The sequence below is a fragment of the Emydura macquarii genome, unplaced genomic scaffold (genome assembly GCF_026122565.2).
Source record: "Emydura macquarii macquarii isolate MOO-44397 ecotype Brisbane River unplaced genomic scaffold, CSIRO-AGI_Emac_v2 contig_1253, whole genome shotgun sequence".
Classification (NCBI taxonomy): domain Eukaryota; kingdom Metazoa; phylum Chordata; order Testudines; family Chelidae; genus Emydura; species Emydura macquarii.
In genome coordinates this window covers 22624921-22648628 of record NW_027131390.1, presented here as the reverse complement: position 1 = coordinate 22648628, position 23708 = coordinate 22624921, and the positions used below count along the sequence as shown (strand labels likewise).

Genomic DNA, 23708 nt, shown 5'->3' with positions numbered 1-23708 from the left:
AAAATCTGCCTTTTGTATTTATAGGGGAGAAATCAGTGCATCATTTAGGGGCTGAAATATAGTAAAATGAAGCAGATACTTAAAACTAAAGTGAGTGTTGGTCTCCCTTTCCAAGGGTTTGCTTGCTTTTACTTGGAATTTTTTAGTCATGCTCTTAGACTTTGTTATTGTGGGTAGCTTTTGGCAAAGAAGTGAGTTCTTCACTGGGCACTGAAGCTGGTCAATCTAGAATGCATGTTGATCTTGCCTAGCAATGTGTTTGAGTTTAGGGCCTAGCACCAGAATGGACTTTGTCTCATTCCTAGCTCTTTATCAGATACATGATAAATTAAGTGGTCCAGGAGGGCCATAAGTGAGATGGCAGGCATGGAGGTACTTTGCTCTTGGCTCCAAAGATTAGGCCCAAATCTTGAAGCCAGAAGCGACTGGAGGGTGTGGCGCTCTGTTATGGTTTTCGCAGCTTGTCCAGCCTTGTGTTGGGTAAAGTGCAATGTTTGCTTGGATTTTGAAGGTTAGTGCCGGATAAAGGGAGTTTTCCTGTCTTGAATTGCCCCTTAAGGCTTAGTGTGAGAGAATAAGCATAGTCTCCTAGCATTGCAGAGAAGTGAAATCCTGTTCCTCCTTCCTGTAGGTAGGAGGTTCGTGGGTCTCATTGCTCCATTTATCATTTGTCTGTATTGGGGGCAAACTTTGAATAAGGCCCCACCTAGTGTGACAGTCTATATGTGCACTAGACTATAGAGCAATGATGGACGTATAGTGCCCATGTTGGTGTGAGCTCTTAATGACAGGAAGGCCTTTCTCCATGCCCAGAGACAGAGCTCTGTCTGAGTATGGAACTTGCAACTCCTACTCTAACCTGATAAGGAATGGGGAAGGAAGTTCAAGTACCATACTTAGGTAGGAATGATCTGGCTGTAATGGAGGCTGTTGAACACATTTACTAGACCAGTATGGTAGTGGGTGGTGGTTAGAAACTTGTATGTATGATTTAATATCCAATGCCCAGGAGCACAGGCCAACTCCCTGCATTATCTGCAGATCACAGATCATCTAGTGTTTAATCATCTTAGCACTTTCCCAGGTTTAAGGTTAAAACCTTTTTCCAGGCAATGCTGGTTTTCAGTAGTTGGTGTTTACATGGGGTTTTGCGTATGTTTTAACTTAGATTTATTGATTAAATTTGAGAGTTAGTCACTGGTACAAAAAAGTGGGTGGGGGTATTACCTTTATTCCAGCTCTTTAGAGTTAGAAAATTTCAGCCCTAACTTGGGGGTGCTCGAATTGTGGTTACTAAAGTCCTAAACTGCAGGCTTTAGGACTACAGTATCTGAGATTCATGTATGGACACTAATGATTTTTTAACTGGCCAAGGCTTTGTTTTGCTGCTGTCCTCCAATGGCATTGAGATTTGTCCCTGCTAGTGAGCTCAACCAACTAGTAACTTCTATTCCCCTACCATGGAATGTCCAATAGAATATAGCTAGCTGTTTTGATAATATCGTATTTGATAATACGAATTTACAAACTATGATGAACACAAAGGAAATATCTTAGTAGAAATTAGATATATCCTTCAGGGTCAGAGAAGGGTCCAGGGTCGTTCTCAGTGTCACAGAGTTTGTGGTGGGACCTACTATTATTTATGAAGTCTTCAAGAAAAGCAAAGACTCTTTTGCATGCTTTGCCAAAACAGAGAGAGAGGCAGTCAGACTGCAGTTTCACAAGCCAGTGCTTTCTCTCCAGTAGGATTGTTAAGGGGAGAAAGTAAGTTTTAATCCACTCTGTCCCTCCTCTCCTCCCAAAAAAGCAGATGCCCTCAGATATTAGCCGCCAGCCTTGCCATGCAACGCCAGAACTGTGCTGCTGAAACAGTAATAAATTAAAAATCTCAGGAGGCAAAAAAAACCCCACAAAACCCAGGGACTATTTTCCTGCTTTGTCCCTTCAAAATACTCATGCAGGTTTCCTTCAGGGAGGTTTAGGGGTATGTCCCACCAAGGAAGAGTCTTAAGAACTTTGATGCACTGGCATTTCTGTATCTGAATGGAAAAGGTTTGATTGTGCTCGAGAGAATATTTCTTTAGTGAGAACATCTCCTCCTTGGGAGCATAGAGTTCTCTTGCTATGTCTTAGGAATCTTCCTATTTACAGGCTGGTCTTTCACTTTGTTCTTAATCAGTAAAGATGTCTACATGAAAGCAGCAGATTTTCTGTTTCTCAGGAGTTCATCTGCTCCTGCTGCTTATTCTTCACAGAGAGCAGAATACCCTGTACATGGCATCACAGCTGGTTACTGTGGAGATGACTGTGCTACAGATGGGATTGTGATCTCAGAGGAAGGACAAACAGCCATAGTAACTGAACTCTTGAGAAACACAGAGCCCATGTTCATGGCAGTATGCTTACTGTTGCTAAAGAACAAAAGGGAGCAATAGACCCTTTGGAATATAGATGGATTGTCTGCAGAAGGAGACCATCCTAGGAGGTGGTGGTAACTGCAACTGTAGTTTGCACGTATAGGCTGGGTTTGAACTTCTATCTGTGTGTTTTGCTCCTAGCATGTCTTGCACGAGCTGACGGGAACTTTGCATAGCTCCATTGCATGGCGTGTCAGTAGTATCAGTAACTTGTTTCCTTTTGGACTGTGGGCTTCATGTCCTCTTTCTTGTCTCTCTTGGCACCAGGAGAGAGGGGGTGTTGATGGGGCTTAACTTTCATTTTTTGTCCAAACTGTTTGTTTGGAAGGTAAAAGCCATAACTAATGCAATGGGAGAGTATAGTTGGAGTAATGAAGATACAAAATGGCAGGTGTTTTAGGAAGATGGGGCTGGTGGTTCAGCGGGTGGGGTTACCCGTGGCCATGAACTTTATCTGTAGAGGTGGCTTCTCAATTCTCGACTGTTTTGTGTTAAGCACAGGAGAGAGCAAGGGGGCTGCTTTTGGGGGAGCTGAGGTTACCATGACAACCAGTTTATGCCTCACTGATGCGTTGTGTAAATCCATTTAGAAACGAGAAGGGCCTTTTGTCTTTGGAAAGCTTGAATGGGCCTCATTAAACCTGAAATGTAAAAAAATGCCCTTAAAGTGTGTCTGGGAGGGGGACGGGTCGAGTGGAAGGAGTGAAGAGGGCAACCAACAAAAGCCCTCAAGTTGCTGCTTATCTCTCAGACTTTATTAATAGGGGCCTTTAACCCCCGGCAATTGATGTGGGCTGCTTCGATTGGAGGCCCTGGGAGAGGAGGGGCCTTCTCAGAGCAACTCACCATGGTGCAGCACCTGGCAGGATTTTACATAATTTAATTAAAGGACGTTCTCCGTGCAGTGAGGAAAGGCCTAGTCACTTGGGCCTTATTAGATTATTCCACCACTCCAAGCACTGGCAGCCTTTCCCATTAGACTTTGATTGGGGAAGTTGTCAGGGGTACAAGGAAGCAGGCTGGTCTCTCAGGAATGTTGGTGCTGACAGACGGGGAGCTGGACTGTCATCCTTTCAGTTTTTGGAATAACACAGCATAAGCGTACCCTGCCTTCACTGACAGGGATTACTTCATTGTTCTAAGGCTTATGCTGCCAATGGCTGTTACTTCTAGGTCAAGATGCCCAGTTTATTCTCCCGGACTCTTCTCTACCTGCTAACATGGGGGAGGGATGTTATAAGTAATTGGAGGGGTGACATTTTTTTCATGCTTCCTCTGGAAGAGTTTAGGTTTAATACTAGGAAATACTTTCAAACTCCATGAAGAACAGGGGTCAGCAGAACAAGCAGCTCAGGGAGGCTGTGGGATCTGCTCTCCTGGAGATGTAGGTGGAGAAATGGAGGCCAGCTCTCACGGTGGCTTATGTATAATGAAATTGATCTTCCTTGACGAGGAGGAAGAGACTGGATTCTTGCCCAAATAACTTTTCACATCTTACCACAAATCAGTGGCTTGTCTGTCCAAGTTCTCTCCAGGCCTGTGTGCCAGATCTGTACTTTCACAGAGAGCACAAAAGGGGCAGCTACTCCTTGTGAAGAGCAGATTGTTTTCTGTGTGATGAAACATTGCACATTTATAGCACTCTTCACTTGAGCATTTCAGTGCCTTAGAGATGGGGATAAGTATTAACCTCATCTTACAAGTGGAGAAATTGACACAAGGAGTGCTAAAAGGATTTGCTGAAGGTCACATAGTGAGCCAATAAGAGATGTGTGAATAGAAGCCATATTTTCCTACCTACTAAAATGCTCTCAACTAGACCATACTGCCCCATGTAACGAATTAGGGATGTGCTGTTCTCTAGCTGTATGTGTCCCCCTTGAGAGCTTATTGCCTCCCCTTTAGCAGCTGTTCAAAGACTCTTTATCTCTCATCTTTGTGTGCTGCATTCTTTGTCCACTGTGTGGTGCTTTTACAGAGTCGTCTATCCCTCATTTCAGCACGTCTCCCTCCTCATCTGTCACTGTGGAAAACAGGCCCTGTCAATGAAGCCTAGGACTGGCTGAGCTCCCTGGGTCTCATGCCTCTCTAATAGCCCTGAATTGAGAAGTGCCTGGCACGTGAAGTTTACATTCTGTTTTTATTGACATCTGCAGTTCAGATTAGCTGTTTATCAAGATGAACATAAAATCCACAAGGCATAGCTTCTAAAATGGGCTCCAGGGTGGGATCTAGGGCAGGGGGGGGAGTGGAAGCTTTCTTTGAGCCACTGTTTGTATGCAAATAAGGTGCTATTGTGGTAGTGGACTTGGAGGGAAGCGTGTAAAGAGATGACATATTTAGAGTGCTCTGTACAGTATGGCGTGAAATACGGTGTGTGGGGATTCTCTTCCCTTGGACATGAAAAGATTAGAAAAGCTGAAGGCATCTGTCTGAGTCGGCATCCCTCCCCCTTCAGCCATCACACATTTTCCCTTTGGGGATACATTCCCAAGGCCATATGGTTATGCTAATTGAGCTGATTAATATTCATTAGCTTGCTGCACGCACATGGTCACCTGCTGGGTTGCTGTAATTTGGGGTTTGTGAGGATGTTAACTTCTTTTGTGAGAGGGGATGGATGGAAGTTCCCAATTTTGGTTTGGTAGTGACAAAATAACCAAGGAAACGAGGAAGCTGTCTAAAAAGAATTTAACAATAAAAGTTAAGAAATCAAAATTTTGGAATTAGCATAGAGGCCTCAAAAGCATACAGTAATATAAGCATCTTGGCGGCAATACTTGCCCCTAAACAAAAAATGAAACAGGACTGCAAGGCAAAGAAAAACAGCATGGCTAAATGGCAATATAAAAGAATTCATTTAAGTCAAAAAGGCATACTTTAGAAAGTGGAAATCCATCCTAAGTGACAGCAAAAGATAGGAATGTTAAGGGAAAGCAAAATGTAGGATGGACTAAGAATATTAAGAGAAAATTTGAAGAGTAAGAAGTCCTAGAAACACATTCCTTGAGTATATCAGAAATGGAAGGCCTATGAGACCTGCTGGTTGATCAGGAAATAGAGAACCGTCAGAAGAGTGACACTGTAGAAAAGCTGCATCAATTCTTTACATCAGTCTTCATAACAGAGGATGCTGGGGAGGCAGCCTGTCTTGGATCTATGCTTTGCAGGTAATAAAGATGAGAGACCAATGGAGGTATGTGTATATGCGTGGAAAGAAGTACTGGAACAAACTGATGGGTTAAATTACAGTAAATCAGAAGGACCAGATGGTATTCATCCAAGAATTCTGAAGGCATTTAAAGTAAAGTGGCTGAGCAGCTAACAAGATGTAATCTATCATTAAAATCAGAGGATTGGAGGATAGCCAATATTGTGCTTATCATTAAAGGCATTAAGAATGATTCTGGGAATTATAGACCAGTTAGCCTTACTTCAGAACCGGGTAGACTGCTTGATAAAATCAGTTATAACAGAGAAAAGGCATCACAGCTTCTGTTAAGGAAAATTGTGCTCTTTCAATCTATTAGAATTCTTTCTGGGAGTCCACAAGCTAAAAAAGCAGAACTGTTGGACAGAATCATTAATAAAACCTGTGATAAACTTCCTTCCAACAATTTACTGAAGGAACTAAGTAGTCATTGGGTGAGAAGTTATGTTTTGTGATGAATTAGGAACTGGTTAAGAGATGAAAACAAAAAGGGAATAGTCAGTGTTCAAAATGGAAGGAGGCTAACACTTAAGTTTCTCAAGGTTGTGTATTATTAAATTAATGTTTGTGATCTGGGAGAAAGGGTGAACACTGAGGTGGTAAAATTCAGTTATCCCTAAACAACTTACGGTTGTCAAGACAGGTTTGTGAAGACTGCTTTGCAAGGCCTTAGCAAAATGAGGTGATTGGACAACACTGCGGCAGATGATATACACCGTAGACAAGTACAAAGTAATGCACGTTGGAGAGAACAGTTGCAGGCACTCAGGGGAAAAAGACCTAGGTGCCATTATGAATAGCTCAGAAAAAAAATCTTCTCTGAACTGTTAAGGCCCAAGAAGCAAACAAGATTCTATACTTTTTAAAGAGAGACTCATCTTAAATACCATGTTCAGTTCTGATTACATCATCTCATAAAGGATAATATAGCAGAAATAGAAAAGGTCTAGAGAAGGACAATGAAAATAATTAGACGTTCTCAGATTAGAGGAAAAAGATTTAGTGCTGTTTAGAAAGCAGAAAATGATATAAAGGGGATATGACGGAAGTATATGAATTAATAATTGGTATAGAGCAGGTGAATCAAGTGCTGCTGTTTACCCTTTTTATAATGAACAGCTCGCTCTAATTCATGAAAAGGCAACAGCGGTAAAACTGATTAAGATTTTTTTTACGTATGCATAATTATCTTGTGGAACTCACTTCCACAGGATATCACTGCATCTAAGAATATAACATTGAAAAAAAGGATTAAACAGTCACAGTTACATCAGGAAGTCTTATAAACTCTCCTGATTCAGCCAATAAACCAAACACTGACACTGGGTAGGAAGAAATGTTTATCTTGGGCATGTTACTCTACTGCAGTTGTCTACTCTGGTGTTTCTTGCTCCTTTCTCTGAAACATCTGGTGCAGGACACTGTCATTCAGGATACTGAACTAAGATGGACCATTATTCTGTATGTATTCCTGTGTCCTAATTTACTGGCCTTTTGAGGCATAAGGGAAGGTGGGAGACTTACGATATGGCAAGAGCTGTTCGCTCCATCCAGAGGCATTTAGAGTAATGGTGTCTTCTGTGCCTTATTGGGGAACCACCTTGTAAAATTGTGCTTGTGAGCAGAAATGACACATTTTGTAATTCCTCTGGATATTTGTGGCAGGTGGGCAAGGCTTTCCATGTAGCTCTGTACTTTGGATTCTGCTTAATTTGTGACTTTCTACATAAAAATGAACTTGGGTGTGTCAAACCAAACTGTAGGTTACTGTGGGTGACAAAGAACCCATCTGGCCCCATCATTCCCGTGTAGTTTGTTCTAAATCTGGTTATGCTGGTGTTTTTCACCAGGGCTGTCATTCCCAGTCTCTACTCACCTGTGCCACTACCTAATCTGGTGTACCACTACCTGCTGATATAAGTCCCTTGATCTTCTTAATAGGCCTGAATAAATATGCTTGTCAAGGTTGTGATGACTGCATGACATAGTGCTGGGCAGCAGTTGTGGGCTCCAGTGGGAGCCCATGTCTTCTGGAGAGAGGAACAATCCTACAATGTATGCAGGTTCTGGAGGATTCCTTCTTCAGGGAAGAAGTGAAGAACACTGAAGCCTCCTGTAGCCAGTGGTTGTGAGCCTGGGGAAGCGGGGAGAGATTCTAGAGGTGGGAAACTTATGGTGGAGTAATAGTAAAACCACAGTTGTTATGGTTGTACCAGATAATTGGGTTTAACAGGAAAATAATAAGAATAATTGCTCAATGATTTATTCCAGGAACAAAGAAACCTGCAAAATAGTGTAGGAAGCCTTTTAATTTTCTGTGAAGTTGTAGGTTGTAGGGGAGGAATGTATTTTACAAATATTTTGGAAATAAAAACAGATGGTTTTTTAAATTGGATCTCTAGCATTTCACTTTTTTCAGAAGCCTTTTGCAAAAATAAACACACATGGTGATCCTAGACTAAATTTCCAGTTTAGATTACTGAATATCTGTAGTTAAATTTTTCTTCTGGCATTTCAGTGGAGGAAGACTTTATTTCATAACTGACTTGAGCTCTGCCAATTTGAAAGCACCACATTAATGATATGATGACATTGATTGCTAGGCAATGACCTGTGTCTATACATTGCAGCAGATTTGTCAAATTCCAGTGGCCTCATTCTCTCTAATGTTGACTTCAGCATTGCATGTTTGAAAGCACTGCATTAACTAAGGACGACATTCTTTCCTTGGTAATAGAGTCCTATGTCTCTTACACATGACAGCAGATTCACCAAGTTGCAATGACTGCATTCAGTCTAACGTCAACATTTCTTCAGAGTTGAACACCTGCTTCAGCTGCTGATTTTTTTTCACTATATTGTCATTGTTCTTTGTAAGACCTGTTTGCTTCACTTCAATTTACATATTTCTCTGGTTTTTAAAGAGACTAACACAACGTTAAAAAGTTAGCTAACATTAAATGCAGTGGTCTACTTCAGTGTTTTCCTCAAATACTAAAAAGCTAGTAGAGACACAGTTAAGATTAACAGCCACACTTCTTTCTCTCTACCTACAGCAACGTAAAACATATCGACTCTTACGGCTATCCTCCTTCCACAACAGATTAACACCCAAGACTTCCTAACCCATCATGTAGCCTTAACTGCAGCATGTAAAGACTAAAGTAGATGTCCTTTAGTGATATACTACTGGTTTTGGATTTCTTCGAAGAAAATAAAAGAGCATATGTCCTCTTGTGTGTATGTCAGAGTTAGAGCTGTACGGCAGCTTATACAAGGAGACGTATGTTAAATGCTGTTCTGTTTTCTTCAGAGAAGTGCAAATGTGGGAATGCATGTACTACCCATAAGTGTGCCCTGCATTTGAGACCTGTAAGAAACCAGGTTCCTGCCCCAAAGAGCTCACAAACGTGTGTTAAAATTAAATATGATAGCTGTCATAATCATCGTGGAATCCCGCTGAGATCTGATTCCTTGATCAGCTGGCACTTTTCTAAAGGTGATGCATCCTTTCTGTGGTACACAAATGTGTAAAAATGCTATTAAAACATGCTAGCTGGGTCAGGTTAAAAAAGTGAAGTCTTTTCCTTGTGTTGACATGGCCATGCAAAATACAAAGGGGTCTGGGTGTGGTGGAAGGACTCTCGCACTCTGCAGATTCCTCGTTTGCTTAACACCAGGGCTAACTGTCTTAGTTTGTTTCTTAGCTCCTTGCTGCTTTGTTTAACCTTTGTTAAACCAAGTTTCAGGCAGCAGACAAAATGGTGCTGCTTGCACCGATTGCTTCCGAGGCCTTTCTGAGAACACATGCATGCCAGGCTTCACACTTTTGAGACCTCAAGTTATTGTGTAGCTGGCCCCTGGTCTGGACATATGCCCAAGTGTCATGGCAGGCTCTGGCATTTCAGATGCAGCGACTCAAGGCTGGTTCAAGCAGAGGTTTGGAGGCAGGGGACTTGTGTTCACATGTGTTCTAGCATGCTGTTCTTGTTTCAGCTCTCTGCAGTCTTCTATGTGCTTGAGCTATGGCTACAGTGTGCCCTATGTCTGCAGGAGCAGACTATTTCCTCGAGGGAGACAAGTGACGTATTTGCAGCAAGACTGGAAAACAGCTCTCTATATCCACCAACTAACTTTCCCTTCCTGGGACAAAGGAAGCAGGTCTGTGCTTGGGGACACCTGCTGGGTGGGGTCCAGGCTCTGAGCGCGTGTGAAGAACTATGCTGTCTGAGATTTGGTCCGATGTAGTTGGATAGCTGATCCCATGAGTGAATTGGCTGGAGTCACATCTGTTCAGTCACACCTGCCAAGGTGTTCTTGCATCGCAAAGGGGTGGTCACTCTTGGGTATGTTTCTCTCGCATGCTGAAGAGTGCCACCATAATTTGCTTTAGCCCTTTGTGCAAGAGCATACTTACCCTTGTAAGCCTCTCTTGTATGGCTGTGCCATGCAATTTCCACCAGCCTCTCTCTGCACCAGGATTCCCTCTCTCCCTCTTTGGAGTACTAAGCAGGTATTATCTGTCATACTTGGACTGGCATATGTCCCAAACCATTTCCTATGATTTTCAGGTGGGAGCAGTGGGCAATCTGGGGTTCATCTTTAATCTTCCACTTCATGAATTAACAGTGTGGATGACTCCTGTTTAAATCCATGCTCAGACCAAGGGACCGACTACCATTTAAATCCAGCTGCAACTTCTAGCTGCATGTTTTGGGGGAATGTCCTTTCCCCATCCAACCCCCTTCCCTCTTGAGTCAAATTACCTTAGTGGTAGAATAGTCATAGCACAGTCTATGCTGGGCACCACTAGAGCCAAAGGATTAACAGGCCATTTGTGGTACTCATGCTATAAGGTCAGGTTCCACTTAAGCCTTTTGGATCTCTAATCCTCTGTATAGAGAGCCTGGATTAACCCTGCATTGGTGAATGCGCTTGTCAAAGGTATTGGTGTCTCCTTCTCCTGAGTCAGGCAGAAAGCATCCACTGAGCTCCTCATGCCCATCTGCCATGCTGGTTGGCCTCTGCAGACCTGTCTACTTGTAATAGAAGCCTTTGATTTTTTTTGGGTTGTTTTCTGGGGGCCACTGAGGCCCCCCCCCCTCTCATGAAGAGGGGGCTGCTCTTTTAATTTAGTTTCTCAGCCCGGGCATCTTTCTGACTCCCTGAGGCCTGCTGCCAACAGAGCTCTCCTTGTTTACCCAACTCTGAGGAATCGGTTTACAAGCCTCACAAATACCCTTTTCACCTTTCCCATCAGAAAACACCTCCTGAAACAATGAGGAAATTGGATGCTGCCACCTGATAGCTCCCAAGGAACCTGCAGAGCAAGGAATTCACTCAGCAAACAGACTTCTGTATGTGGCCTGCAAGAAGAACTTCAGCAAAACCCACCTTTGTGCTCTGGCCATTGAGGGCCAGCTGGTCGGCCTACTGAGACATTCAGTGGTCCAGCACGGGCAGAGGCTTTGTGGGTCTCAGGGTGGGGGGCAGTAACAGGATTTCTAACCAAAAGTCAACTCCAGGGCCTTGAAGTAACCAGCCTGCCTGCTAATAATGCAAATAAACACCATGAATGCTCCCATCCCGATGTATTTTTTGAAAACTTGTGCAGCTTGCTGTTCCAGTAAAGATTTTTTTTAACTGACATGACTTGCCCCATCTTTCCCATCACTAAGAAAAAGATGTTCAGCAGCTTTCTGTCTGTCTTATCTTTAGTTAATGACTAACTTCTTTATCTGATTGTAAAATTAAAACTAGACTCTCTCTGCCTTCCATCCTTTGTGGTGTGATGAGAAGGCTGGGATGAGAGAGAAGCTTCAAGAGACTTTGTGGATGAGGGAGTTGAAGGGTGGATCTCCAGTGTGGTGCTAAGGGCAATTGGGAAGGTTTTATTATCCTTCAAGGAGGCTGTGTGTTTCTGGGACATTTGCATAACTCATGGTATTCGCCCAATAGCAGTGCATCTCCCTGGGGTCAACAATTCTTTGGCGGACCATCTCAGCAGGTCCTTCTGCTCTCACCACGAGTGGTCCCTCAATCTGGAGGTAGCAGTCCGAATCTTCCAAAGGTGGGCAATCCCCAAGTGGACCTCTTCACCACCAGGACAAACGAAGTGCTGCTGCTTCTGTTCCCGTCAGGGGACTCAGTGCAGGCTCTATCACCGATGCCTTTCTTCTTTCCTGGTCAGGGAGTCTCTTGTATGCCTTCCCCTTGATTCCTCTAATTCACAAGGTCCTCGTGAAAGTGAAGAGAGACAAAGCTCGAGTTATTCTCGTGGCACCAGTGTGGCCCTGACAACATTGGTTCGGGATGCTGCTCATGCTGGCAGGACCCAGGCAACGTTCCCTGCCGCTGTAACCAGACCACCTGTCCTAGGACCAAGGTCGCCTGCTCCATTCAGATCTGGCCTCCTTACACCTGATGGCATGGCTGTTCCATGGCTGAGTCAGGAGGAGCAGGCTTGCTCATCCCAAGTTCAGCGCGTACTCTTGGAGAGCAGGAAACCATTTACCAGATCAGCTTATAGAGTGAAGTGGAAACGCTTCTTCTGTTGGGCTGCTGAGTGTGATGCTTCCGCGATGAAGGCATTGGTTCCAACTATATTGGAGTACTTGCTCCATTTGAAGCAAGGGAGTCTAGCCTTCTCATCCATCAAGATCCATAAGGCAGCCATATTTGTGTTACCCTCCTTGGTAGGGGGTGGAACAATTTTTTCACATGAGATGACAGCCAGGTTCCTTAAGGGATTGGAAAGGCTTTTCCTGCCAATAAGGGAGCCTTCTCCTCAATGGGACTTGAACTTGGTCCTCTCCAGACTCACCGGGCCCCCCTTCCAACCCATGGCTTCCTGCTCTCTTACATACCTGTCCTGGAAAATGGCCTTCCTGGTGGCTATTAATGTCTGCCAGGTGAGTTTCCAAGATCAGGGCGTTAACATCAGAACTACCTTACACAGTGTTCTATAAGGACAAAGTCCAGCTACGCCCACACCCAGGTTTTTGTCTAAGATAGTCTCTGACTTCCACCTTAAACAAGATATTTTCTTACCTGTCTGTTATCCCAAGCCTCACATCTCCCGTGAAGAGAGGTAAAAGATGCATTCTCTCAATGTGCGACGGGCCCTGGTGTTTTACACCGACAGAACTAAGTCTTTTTGCCAGTCAGCGCAGCTCTTTGTGGTGGTTGCAGACCAAATGAAGGGGCTACCGATTTCTTCTCAGCGTCTCTCAAAATGGATTACGGCCTGTATCCGGACCTGCTATGAGCAAGCTGGGATCACACCTCCGGTGGCCCTGTCAAGCCCACTCAACGAGAACGCAGCAATTAGCAGCAGCCTTCCAGGCGCACGTCCATATATTGGACATCTGTAGGGCAGCTACCTGGTCGTCAGTGCGTACCTTTGCATCCCACTATGCCTTGATGCAGCAAGCTCAAGACAATGCTGGCTTCGGTAGAGCCATGCTTCAAGGGTCACGTATGTGAACTCCTGCCCGCCTCCGGAGACACTGCTGGTGCATCACCTAAGTTGAGAATGAACATTAGCAAACACTCGAAAAAGAAAGAATGGTTACTTACCTGTAACTTGTTCTTCGAGGTGTGTTGCTCATGTCTATTCCACACCCGCCCTCCTTCCCCTCAGTTGGTGTTCCAGCTAGATAGAACTGAGAGGGAGGGGGAGCCGGCAGCGCTTATATGCGGGAGCATGTGCGTGCCGCTGCAGGGGGTGCTAGAGCCAGCTCGTATGGGTACCACTAGGGGAAAAAGTTTTCCGGTATTGGTGCGTGTGGCGTGCACACACACCTAAGTTGGGAATGGACATGAGCAACACATCTCGAAGAACAGTTACAGGTAAGTAACCGGTCTTTATTTAACCAAATCTTGTGGTTGTGAGGCTTCAACGTCATAAAGCATTTGATTATTCAGATGAAAGGAGATAGCCATGCTTTTGCATGGCTAACAGTTTAATGATTTGCATCAGTTGAGTATTTACCTCTCTTTGTAGTGACTGGGACTGTTCCAGCTGGTGCCCTCAAGCTTAGTCCCTCAGGGCAAAGATTTTTGTGCAGCACCCTGTACTTTCACATTTCTATATAAACATTTGCTTCCTCTGAAGTAATTGGCCCCTGAAAGCCAAGCAAAACAACTGTTATTTGTGCACCTTCTCTTCACAGCAGAGCTAGCTGAGAGGTCAGCAATTTCTGTGTCTGGCTTATGGAACCAAATACGGTGGGAGCTTTAGGGAGGCTGCATGTAACTGCAATGATTTAGAGTTGATGGTCACTCCCAGGACACACCTGTGGGAAGGTGAGCTAGGGTGGGAAAGGGGAGAGAAACATTATGAAAAGGAGACTCCTCTGCACCAGTGTTTGTCCATCCCCACCCTTGTTCCTACTGCATTTCTGCATTGCATCCCAAGCTGTAGTGCTTCACACTGCCCCAGAGAGGGCAGTGTGATTTGGGAGGCTGTGGGGAAATTTATGGAGTAAGCAAGTTGTGAAAGGAGCGAGAGTATTTCTGCTGTTGCTTTGCTGTGTGCAGTAGTGCCAACGGAGGGACGGGGGAAGTGTAGCTGAGTACATGCTTCAGTCCTCTCTGGATTCTGCTTTAATCTGCTTAATTGGTCAGAATATCAATCTGGCCAGAGTACAAAAAGGCTCTGAGGGTGATCCTGCATCAAAAGGCCACCCCTTCCTGTAGAGGGATTGCATGCAGTGGGCAATCAATGTCTGCCCTTCTCTTCTATACCTTGAGCTCTGATGGGTGGCTAACAGACCCCGAATAATACCAGTCTGTGTCTTTCCTTCCCCATTTTTCTATGACTCCTTTCCGTTGCAGGGATGAATATAGAACTTCTAGTATAGCTAGAGTAATCACACTTCATCTCTGAGCCTTTTTCCCCATCTGCAAAATTGGGATATTTACCTTTAAGTGTCTTGAGATTAGGGGTACTATATGTTAAGAACCACCGTAAAGGCTTTTCTTTCAACGCCTTGCAAAGCCCTTCTTTAAAGAATTCCTATAGTTTCCAATATAACTTTGTTAGGCCAACCTCCTTTAGGCAACTTACTTTTGTTGTTTGTTTTTGTTGGGCCTGGTCCCTTGGGTGGCCACTGAAAACGTGTGCATGCGTGCGTGCGTGCTCTCTACCTCAAAATAAGAATAACTGAAATTGCCTGCTGGGTTGGCCTGTTGATTGGTTTCCATGGGCTGTTTAAGGAATGCAGCAGCTCAGCAGGTGCAGTGAAGGATTAGCAGTGCAAGGGTTAAGACTACAAGTGCTCTTCAGTATCATTGGCTGCAGTTGGTGGATTCAAGGCCATCTCTCACCGGTTCACTGCCAGTTTTGTTTGTGAGGGGCCTACCAATCTCCTGGGTCTCCCTGGTGCTGCTGTTACATGTGGCAGTGCCTGGCTTTTGCCCTTCAATTGGTTTGGGGGCCCAAAGATAGTGATTCAAACCAGGGAAAGCTGCTAGCTAATTTAAGACTTCAGTGTTAGGTCTAATGGAGAGTGCTTGCAAATTCTAAATACTGGGTGACAGACTTAAAAGCTACAGCTTTTTTGGGAAATTGGATTAAAAATATTGGATCTCTGTGCTGGGCCCACACACAGAGCTATCCCTGGTTTTCTGCTTCGGCTTTGCGGACCTATGAAAGTATTCTCCATTTGGCCGATAGCACCAATGTGCACCAGTATGCATAGGCAGCCAGAGGGTGCACAAAGCTTTCCATGTCATTGTCTTTTCCCAGGACCTCAATCCAAATGGCACAAGGAAGTTCAACCATATGGGGAGGAGACATTTGTAGATCACAATCCAAATCTTTGATTTTTCCATTGGGCTATAAGGTGGGCCCAGTCATATTCCTAGAGCTCGTCTGTACTGTTGGTGCCACTTGAGCCATATCCTGGATGGGTAGGTAGATTAGCACTTCAAGGAACTGATCTTTGCTCTCCTTGCTACCTTCTGACCCAATGCTTTGCCACTTTTACTGTTTACTCAGGTGCCTGTCTTCCATGTCTCAATCTACTTGACCTAGTACATACAATCTGCATCCCGAAGTGCTTTATTATGGAGTTGCCAGTCATGGCTCCATAGTTAAGGCTGTATTGAGTTTTGCACTTTAAAGAAAGGAATTCAGTTTTTTTTATGCATGAAAAATACAGCAGATACTTCCTGAGGTTACAGCACATACTCTTAGGGCACAGAATGAATTTTCGGATAATTTACAAGCAGATCTGTTCATTAGTTTCAGATAAAAATTAATTTATAAATGGGTCCTTGGAAAGACTGGGCGCCCTACATCAGATCTTGAGCGTACTAAAATAATGTAAACTCTTCAAACTTCTCATGGTTAAGACTCACTACAACGTTATGCATAGGCTACATATGAAGACTTTTTTTAGGCCCAATTGTACACTTTTTCTGCTGTTATTCACAACTGAAAAACTTCAGCAGAGGCTGAAGAATATATTCAGAGAATTCCAAGAAGAACTGACCTTCCAAAATGGCTGCCATTTCCTATTCCCTATTCCCAGGGGAATGGAGACCACAAGCTACCCTTGGCAAATATACCTCCCACAATTTGCCTGCTTCTCTCTGCTTCGTTATAGCATAGGGGGCCACCATCTTCCCTGAAAGCAGCTTGGGGAACTGCTGTTGGTACACTGAGAGTTGGTGGCCCTTTTGGAAAAGGGCATCTTAACTGATAGCAGCCTGTGGCTTCGGTTTTTTTAGGAACAATGGGCGATGGCAGCCATTTTGAAAGTATTCAGTTCTTCCTGAATTTCTCTGAAGATTTTATCAGCCTTTGCCTGAGAGAACTCAGTTATGAAAAAGTCAACAAATTGGCATTATTTCTACACATTTAATTTTTTTTTAAATTATTTATTTTGCCAGATCTAATCATCAAAGGTGTGCAAAAGGGGCAAATGGAAAGGGGTGAAGGTGTAGGAAAATATGAGGAAAGGAGAGGAAAAATGGATGCATGTGCATACAGGAATGCGGGGGTTAGAGCATGAGGTAAAACTAGGGTGTACACACTGGCTGTTTGGTCGCAGTCTGATGCTGCAAAGCAGATGTAAACCCAGTTTCCATGGCCACTACATTTTGGCTGATTTATGCTCTTTGCTCTAGCTGCTTTATTTCATTCAAAGTGGTGGATCTGGCTCTGAAAGTTGAAAATGTTAAATCTTCAGATTAATACTGTTTATTTTCAAATCATTAGAAATATATCATCGGTTAAATAGCAATTTCACACATGAACAACAAATAAGAAACTTAGAGAATGTTACTGAGGAAATTCTTAGATAAAAACTATTGAAGACTGAGTGCCTGTAAGTACTTTAGGGTATTACTCACTACAGAGTGTTGCAATTATCCCTAAGAAATTCAATGTTAAGGTTCAAACTAAAAGAAATCCAAACATGTTGAAGTATGGGATGCAGTTAGGACACCCAAAGAACCTTAACTCTATCCTACAGTGACACGGAGAAAATATAAAAATCACATGGAATGTCTTGAAAACTCAGTTTAATCTTATCTGAGACCACACATACTGTTATACCTTAATCATAATTATATGTCATTTGGGTAGATATAGGGTATTATTGAGGGGCTATGTGTCACTTCAAAGACCCTCTGGATAAAGAGTTATGTTGGGGTCCTATTGAGGTTGGAAATGCATAGCATTCTTCCTCCTTTTGCCCCAAAATCTCAAGACACCTGCTTCGCTTTGTCTGTAGCTTCCTGGTTGGAATCTTTTGGTCAGGAAAGAGCCAGCAAAGGCTGAAGCAGGGAATTTGAGTCACTTGGAATTATCTCACCAGAAAATGTGTGAGTCAGACTAGTTTTGGAGAAGTAAATGTTAGATCCTGCTTCCTCTTGGGGTGGAAACCTGTGAGTGTGTACAAGTGTTTACTTGTTGGACCAAATGTGCACATCTGTGACCTGTCACAGGGTGGGGATGCTCAGTGAGGGGGCTTCTTCGGAACAAGACACAACCAACTTCAGGGGATTGCATCAGAGCTCAGGTGGTGGGCGGGGAAGCCTTTATCAATTGCAGTACATTGGAAAAAGCATTCTGGCTAGCAGACAAGTGGGGTATTTGTGACCCCTCTGAGCGCCAGATCTAGGGAGCACAGCTGCATCATTTGTTTCATGCCTTGTGAGTCGCTGGAAACTCTAGTGCAGTAATCACTTTGCCACCTTCTGTTCTTCTCTGTATTTGCAGTTTACAGCAACGGAGTTCAGTCACTTAGGTGTTAAGTTTCTTGCTCTTTAGAGGTTACTGTATATCTTTTGTTCTAGGAGTCATGGCTTTTCTTAAATTTCATTACTTGTCCCACGGTTTACATGGTAAAGGTGCATCAGCTAAACTGATATGTGCTATTGGTATTGGAACCAGACGGTGCATAACTTGCCCAGTCAGAGTCCCAATGGCTGGGTGACTTTCCATGGACCTGCCAGGAGCCCTGTAGTTAAGCTATTCGGAACTTGTTAGCTACTGAGGTTAAGTTCCAGCTGCTGCTGAGCTCTGGCTTCTGGGAAGACTTTGGGCAGATACTATATCTGAATTGAATTCTAGAACAGGGAGTGGCTCTCATCAGAAGTAAATGTTCTGCTGCCCCATAGCCTCATCCTGTCTTGTTGGGCTACTTGAGGAGTTGAGGGGGGAGGGGGCAAGGGCATCCAGAACCAAGGCTACTCCAGTCTCTGAAGCCGTAGATTAGAAAAGCAGTGCAGGTGAGGTCTGTTTTGGCTGTCTCTTGCCATACTGCATCTTAAGATTGTAACTGAGAATCCTTGCCAAGAGTGTGTGGGCTCAGACTCCAACTCTCCTGCCTGCCTCTTTTGAGCTTGGCCTGTAAATCCTCTCTGCGGGGCATATGTGATGGGAGTTTTGAAGCTCAGGCTGCTCACTCTGGCTTCAGCCCTTTGACTTCTTGCTAAGACTTGTGTGAGAGCCACAGAGCAGGTTGATCTTCTATGTCTGATCTTGTTTCTTTGATGCCTGCAGTTTTGACTTGTGCAAATGTGATGGGCGGGAGGCGAATAGAATCTACTGGCGGTTTGGTGGGGGAAGGGATTGGTTACATCTGAGAGGGATTGGAGAAATGAGTGGAGGGGCAGCCCATCTGGGATCTCCATCTAATTCTCAAAGCACCCAAATTACATCAAGGGAGTCCTGGCTGCACAGCAGAGAAAATTTTTGGTGAACATCTGTTTCTGTCAAGAACAGATTATGTTGCTTTTGCTAAGTAGATGTTCTACCTCCTCTCCCGCCGCTGCCCCAGTCCTTTAATTCTTGTTGTTAAAGCTCAGCTGAGTAACTGCCTTGTAATAACGGACCCTGAATGGTAGCCACGTTGCTCTCCTTCCTTTTGCTTAGTAATGGTCTGCCTTCTAGCCCCGAATAGCTTTTACCCCTCCTTGATGTTTTCTGTCTGATGCTCCCACACCCCTTGGGCATACTGCCGAGTTTAGGGCTCTGAGGCAACTGCTGTGTTGGCAGGAGGCACTCTGTTGAATTAGAGCTCTTCTTCCCTTCCCTATTCAGGAATAAAATTCCCATTGGTCGTGAGCGTGTGGGAGGGGTCTCAGCAAACATCTCAGTACTCCTATGATCTCCAGTTAATCCTCCTCCTCTAAATGAAACCCAGTGTCAGACCTGCAAGTTCCCAGGCATGGAAATCTGGACGAAGTACTCCTCTCTTCACCCAGCAGGCTCTCTGTGTTGTGCTCTTGGACGCCAAGAGCACAGTCTTCACAGTACTCCAGTCCATGAAGAGAGTGAGTGGTCCCAGCAGCAGCAAGACATAGTTCTCTTATGGGCTAACCACTGTGCTAGCCATATTGTGGCACATCCAGATTTGGGAGTGGAGAGAGATCGAGACTTCTCCCCGGCAGCTGCATGAGACTGCCTGTTCAGGAAAGTTAGAGTGAGGAGAATGAGGGACTGTCACCTGAGTCACCATTTAAAAATGGACCGACAGAGCCCTGGATAAAGTAACTGTAGGCAGTAAACCTGCAGTGACCCTGGCATAGGGGAACAGTGTCTGAATGTGGGTGTACAAGGGAACCTTCAAAACATGGCACTTTCCATCCTCACTGCAGGCTTTTTATCATGAGAAAGAAAACTCCTGTCTCATCACACAGATGTTTTGTGGAGTGAAAATGGTGGGAGTTTCCCCTGGTGCAAGCTCTAGGTTTCCCTTCGAGAGCAAGGGCGTCACAGTTCTGCTCAGGATGAAACTTGTGAATATTGCACCAGCCAAGGAGAAACTTGTGCAGTAGGGCAGCTACAATGTGGAGCTTTATCCCTCACCTGCGTCCAAATAGGGCATGTTAATCTAATCTCTTACTCTCTCTTCTCTCTAGATTCATGGCTGGTAAAGGGCTGGTCATCTACCCGGAGATCGGGGACAAACTGGACATTATCTGTCCCAACGCGGAGCCTTCCAGACCTTATGAATACTACAAGTTGTACCTGGTGAAGCGGGAGCAGGCAGAGTCCTGCAGCACTGTCATGGATCCCAATGTGCTGGTGACTTGCAACCGGCCTGAAAAGAAGATCCACTTCACCATCAAGTTCCAGGAGTACAGCCCCAACTACATGGGCCTGGAGTTCAAGAGGCAGCAGGACTACTTCATCACATGTGAGTCGTCATCCTCCTCTTCTTCATTACACCAGCTTACAAGTGTCTTTCTATTTTCTTCCAAAGCCTTTCATTGGCCTGATGATTGTTCCCCAATTAAACTCCCTTTTAGAAGCTTTCTGAGCCACTGCTAGGGCATGTCTTCCCTTTACCACAAGAGGGCATACTCATTGTTTAGCTAGAGGATCAGGAGGGGGCTTACAGACACTTCTAGCTCATAGGAACCTGTTTCTGATTTGAGCCATGCTAATGGCTGACACATATGGAAACTCTCCTTGATCCTGACCTGTGGGGAATCAAGGGGAGGGGAACAGTGGTGAGGAGTGGAATGTAAGCTGCCTCTTGGGTTGGTGTATGGTTCTTATCCAGCCAGTATGCTGTGTGATTAAGCACCCCACATCTTCCCTGCACTCCCCTGCTCTTTCTCTCCCCCCCCCCCCCCGCCCCCCCCCCCCCCAGAAAAAGACCCAAACCCACAACACATTCTTGTTTTGTTAAAGGGGCAGGGAATATTTTCTCAATTTTCAAATGGACCAGGTAGGGGAAGGAGAAATGTTCAGTTACTTCTTTGCAACTGGCTTTAGAGCATGTGTGTTCAGTGATCTCCATGGAGCAGGAAAGAGCTCAGTATGTGGGACCCTTTAAGGGCTTGTTCTGGAACTAAGAGGAACTTTGTAGGTAACGGATCTCAGTGTAACAGTGAGAAACTGGCCCAGTGATAAAGGCCTGAGGTTTCCCTTCTGGACAAAAGTTAAAATTAAGCATGTTGGCTGCTTGGTACTGTCCTTTTTGAAACTGACCACAAAGCTGCCTGGAGAAGCAGACCTTGAAAGGGTTTTAGCATTTAAACAAAATGAGTGTATTGACACTGCCTTAGTTTTGACTTTGTTTCATTGCTTCATAGAAGCTGATGAGGGGGAAGGACTGAGGTTCTACAAAGCCTGTAGGTCCTTGCAGACACAGGAAAGTGACCATGTCAGACATGCTAAACTAATATTAGCGTGTGATGCATCATCAGTGCTGTAGAGGAAGGAGACACCCCTACCCGTGTATGTGCAAGATTCCTTCCGATCTGCCCTGAGGAAGGGGAGGAATTCTTTCCATGGGTTGACTTTTTTTTGTTATGCAACGGCACTGTAGTCACCTCATCCCCTGCCTCCAGTTTAGTCATGTTGGGGGTTCAGTGTGCTGGGTCTGGATTCTGTTAGCTAAGCTTCTGTCGTTTCTCCTGTGGATTCTCCTGAATCTTGCTGTTTCCACTCGACTTGGCACACTGCACTAACCCAGTAGTAAGACAGCAGGAAAAGGGCACAGCAGCTCCGCCACAACTCATCTGTCACCTCATGCATCGCTGGCTACCCGCTTGCTTGCTTGCTGTCACATGCTGCTAATTTACCAATCAGCAGCCTGGACCAAAGGTCAGCCTGCAGTGCCAGAGTCGAGCTCAGAGGCTTGTAATCAGGCACATCTTATTCGGCAAACAATCTATTCTAGCCCCCGTATCTCATCTTGGCAGTCAGGGTGGGTGTGGAATCTACTAGAGCAACATTAACTGTATGCTGTAAGTACTGCAATTGCCTGGCTACAGTGACTGCCTCTGTGGTAGGATTGTGCTTATAGGCCCATCGAGGGGCTGTGCTGTTCATCCTAGCTAGCCAGATCCAAATCTTCATGGAGTGTGTGCATGTTGCTTTGGGTTAGACTGAATAGAACCTGGAGCCCCGAGAGCAACAGAGATGAGCTCAGCCTACAAGATTCAGAGCCAGATACAGATTTTCAGACAAACCCACCTTTTGGGACTGTATGAATCTAAACTTTGATTTGGCCCCATCTGTAATTCTTGGTGGGAGCAGAGGCTGATGTTGGAACTTTCAGGAAGTTGGCACTGTTGATGGAACCAGCAAGCAGAAACTGAACTGGTCCTCCGAATGTGCAGAGCGTGATGTCTTTGCAGACATGGTTTGTGTTGGGAGGCCTGAAACAATTCATCCACCATCTGCTCATTGTTTTAATTTTCAAGAACAATTGCTGGAGGTGGAAGAAATCTGATGTTGGCAAGTCAGTGTCCCCAGTTGTTTGATCTGCCTCCTTCAATCTTTTTCCTGAAAATGGGGGAGTCATTAGAGGATCTACCTGTGCTGCCCCTCTTTCTTGACTAGATCAGCTGGTGTCTCCCAGCTGAGCACCACACTTGTGTTGGTGAGGCTCAGGGTTTGAGATTCAATTGCTCCCACCCTCACATCCCTCTTCCGTTGTTATAAGGGTGCCAAGAGGACTCAAGGGGTTTTGGCAACAATAAGAAATCACATTAAAACAGGGTGTTCTTGGTATGGGGGTGAGAGCATTGAGAGTTGCCCTTCCTAATTTTTCCATCAGCAAAGTAGCCTGCCACTTAACTCCCAGACTAATCTTCGCCTTCACTCCCAGTTGCACATTCTAGAGTGGGATTGTAGTTCCATTGTGTCACCCTGAGCTAACTCCCCTACCTACCCACTCACATGTGCGTGCACGTTATTCACAAGCTTCTTAATTCCCAACCACTGCTTGCTCCTGCAGGATGATGATAGAGCCCCAAACGGACAATCAAAAGCTCATTCAGGAGGCCCCCATCATGTGCAGACAGCCACTGCTGCTGCATCCTCTCCAAGGCCCAAATGCAGATTGCTGTCTCCAGCATGGCAGCTGTCAGTTTCAGCTAGGTCACACCTCAGCCCTTTCCATGGCTTTTCAGCCAAAGCAAGGTTTGATTGAGCTGCATGTTTCCCTGCAGTGGGCAAAAGAGGGGGGAGGTGAGGGGCTCAATGCAAAGGAAGAAGTCAGCCTTTCAGATCCCAAGCAAACATCTTGAAGCACTCGGTCACTGGTTCTTCCATGTTAAGGGTCACTGCAGGTCAAGTTCAAGCAGAAGTCGACTCTTCAAACTAATGAGGATTGAAAGCAGGGGTCCCAGTCGGGGCCTCTGTGTTACACCCCATGGGACATTAGGGATTCTTGTACGAGAGCTGACTCGAGCGGCTCTGAGCAAGAAACCCACCGACCCCTGTAACTGGGGGATGGGGGAGGAACCTGAACGACAAATCATTTCACCAGAACGAGCCCTCTAGCTCCATGGTTCCCAAACTTTTTAGTACTACAGCTCCTTTACAGGTATTTTAAGGCTTGATGGCTCCCCACAACCAAATGCCATTTATTTAACTGACTCGGGACATTAGATTCAAGTGTTCAGTATGTTCAAGGACAACACTAGAGTGGGGATGATTTTGCAACTTTATTCAACTAGATACAGTTTAATTATACAATCCAGTCTAATCCAGGTTTCTAAAACTATAATTTGAAAATATAAATTGCTTAACATGTTTGGACACAGCCTAAGATTTTAGTGAGAAGAACAGGCCTGTCCTGAACTGCACAGTAGAGCAA

General features: G+C 44.8%; 1 protein-coding gene across 3 annotated transcripts in view; it reads left to right on the top strand.

The window, feature by feature from the left end:
- EFNB1 (ephrin B1) overlaps positions 1 to 23708 on the top strand; it is a 122095-nt gene that overhangs the window by 46334 nt on the left and 52053 nt on the right. For all 3 annotated transcript variants that reach the window (XR_010919720.1, XM_067548326.1, XM_067548327.1), the window contains exon 2: positions 20011 to 20288. Coding sequence is in view for 2 of the 3 variants with exons in the window: in XM_067548326.1 (XP_067404427.1) it covers positions 20011 to 20288 (278 nt within the window). In the remaining variant the exon portion in view is untranslated. The remainder of the gene's footprint in view (positions 1 to 20010; positions 20289 to 23708) is intronic.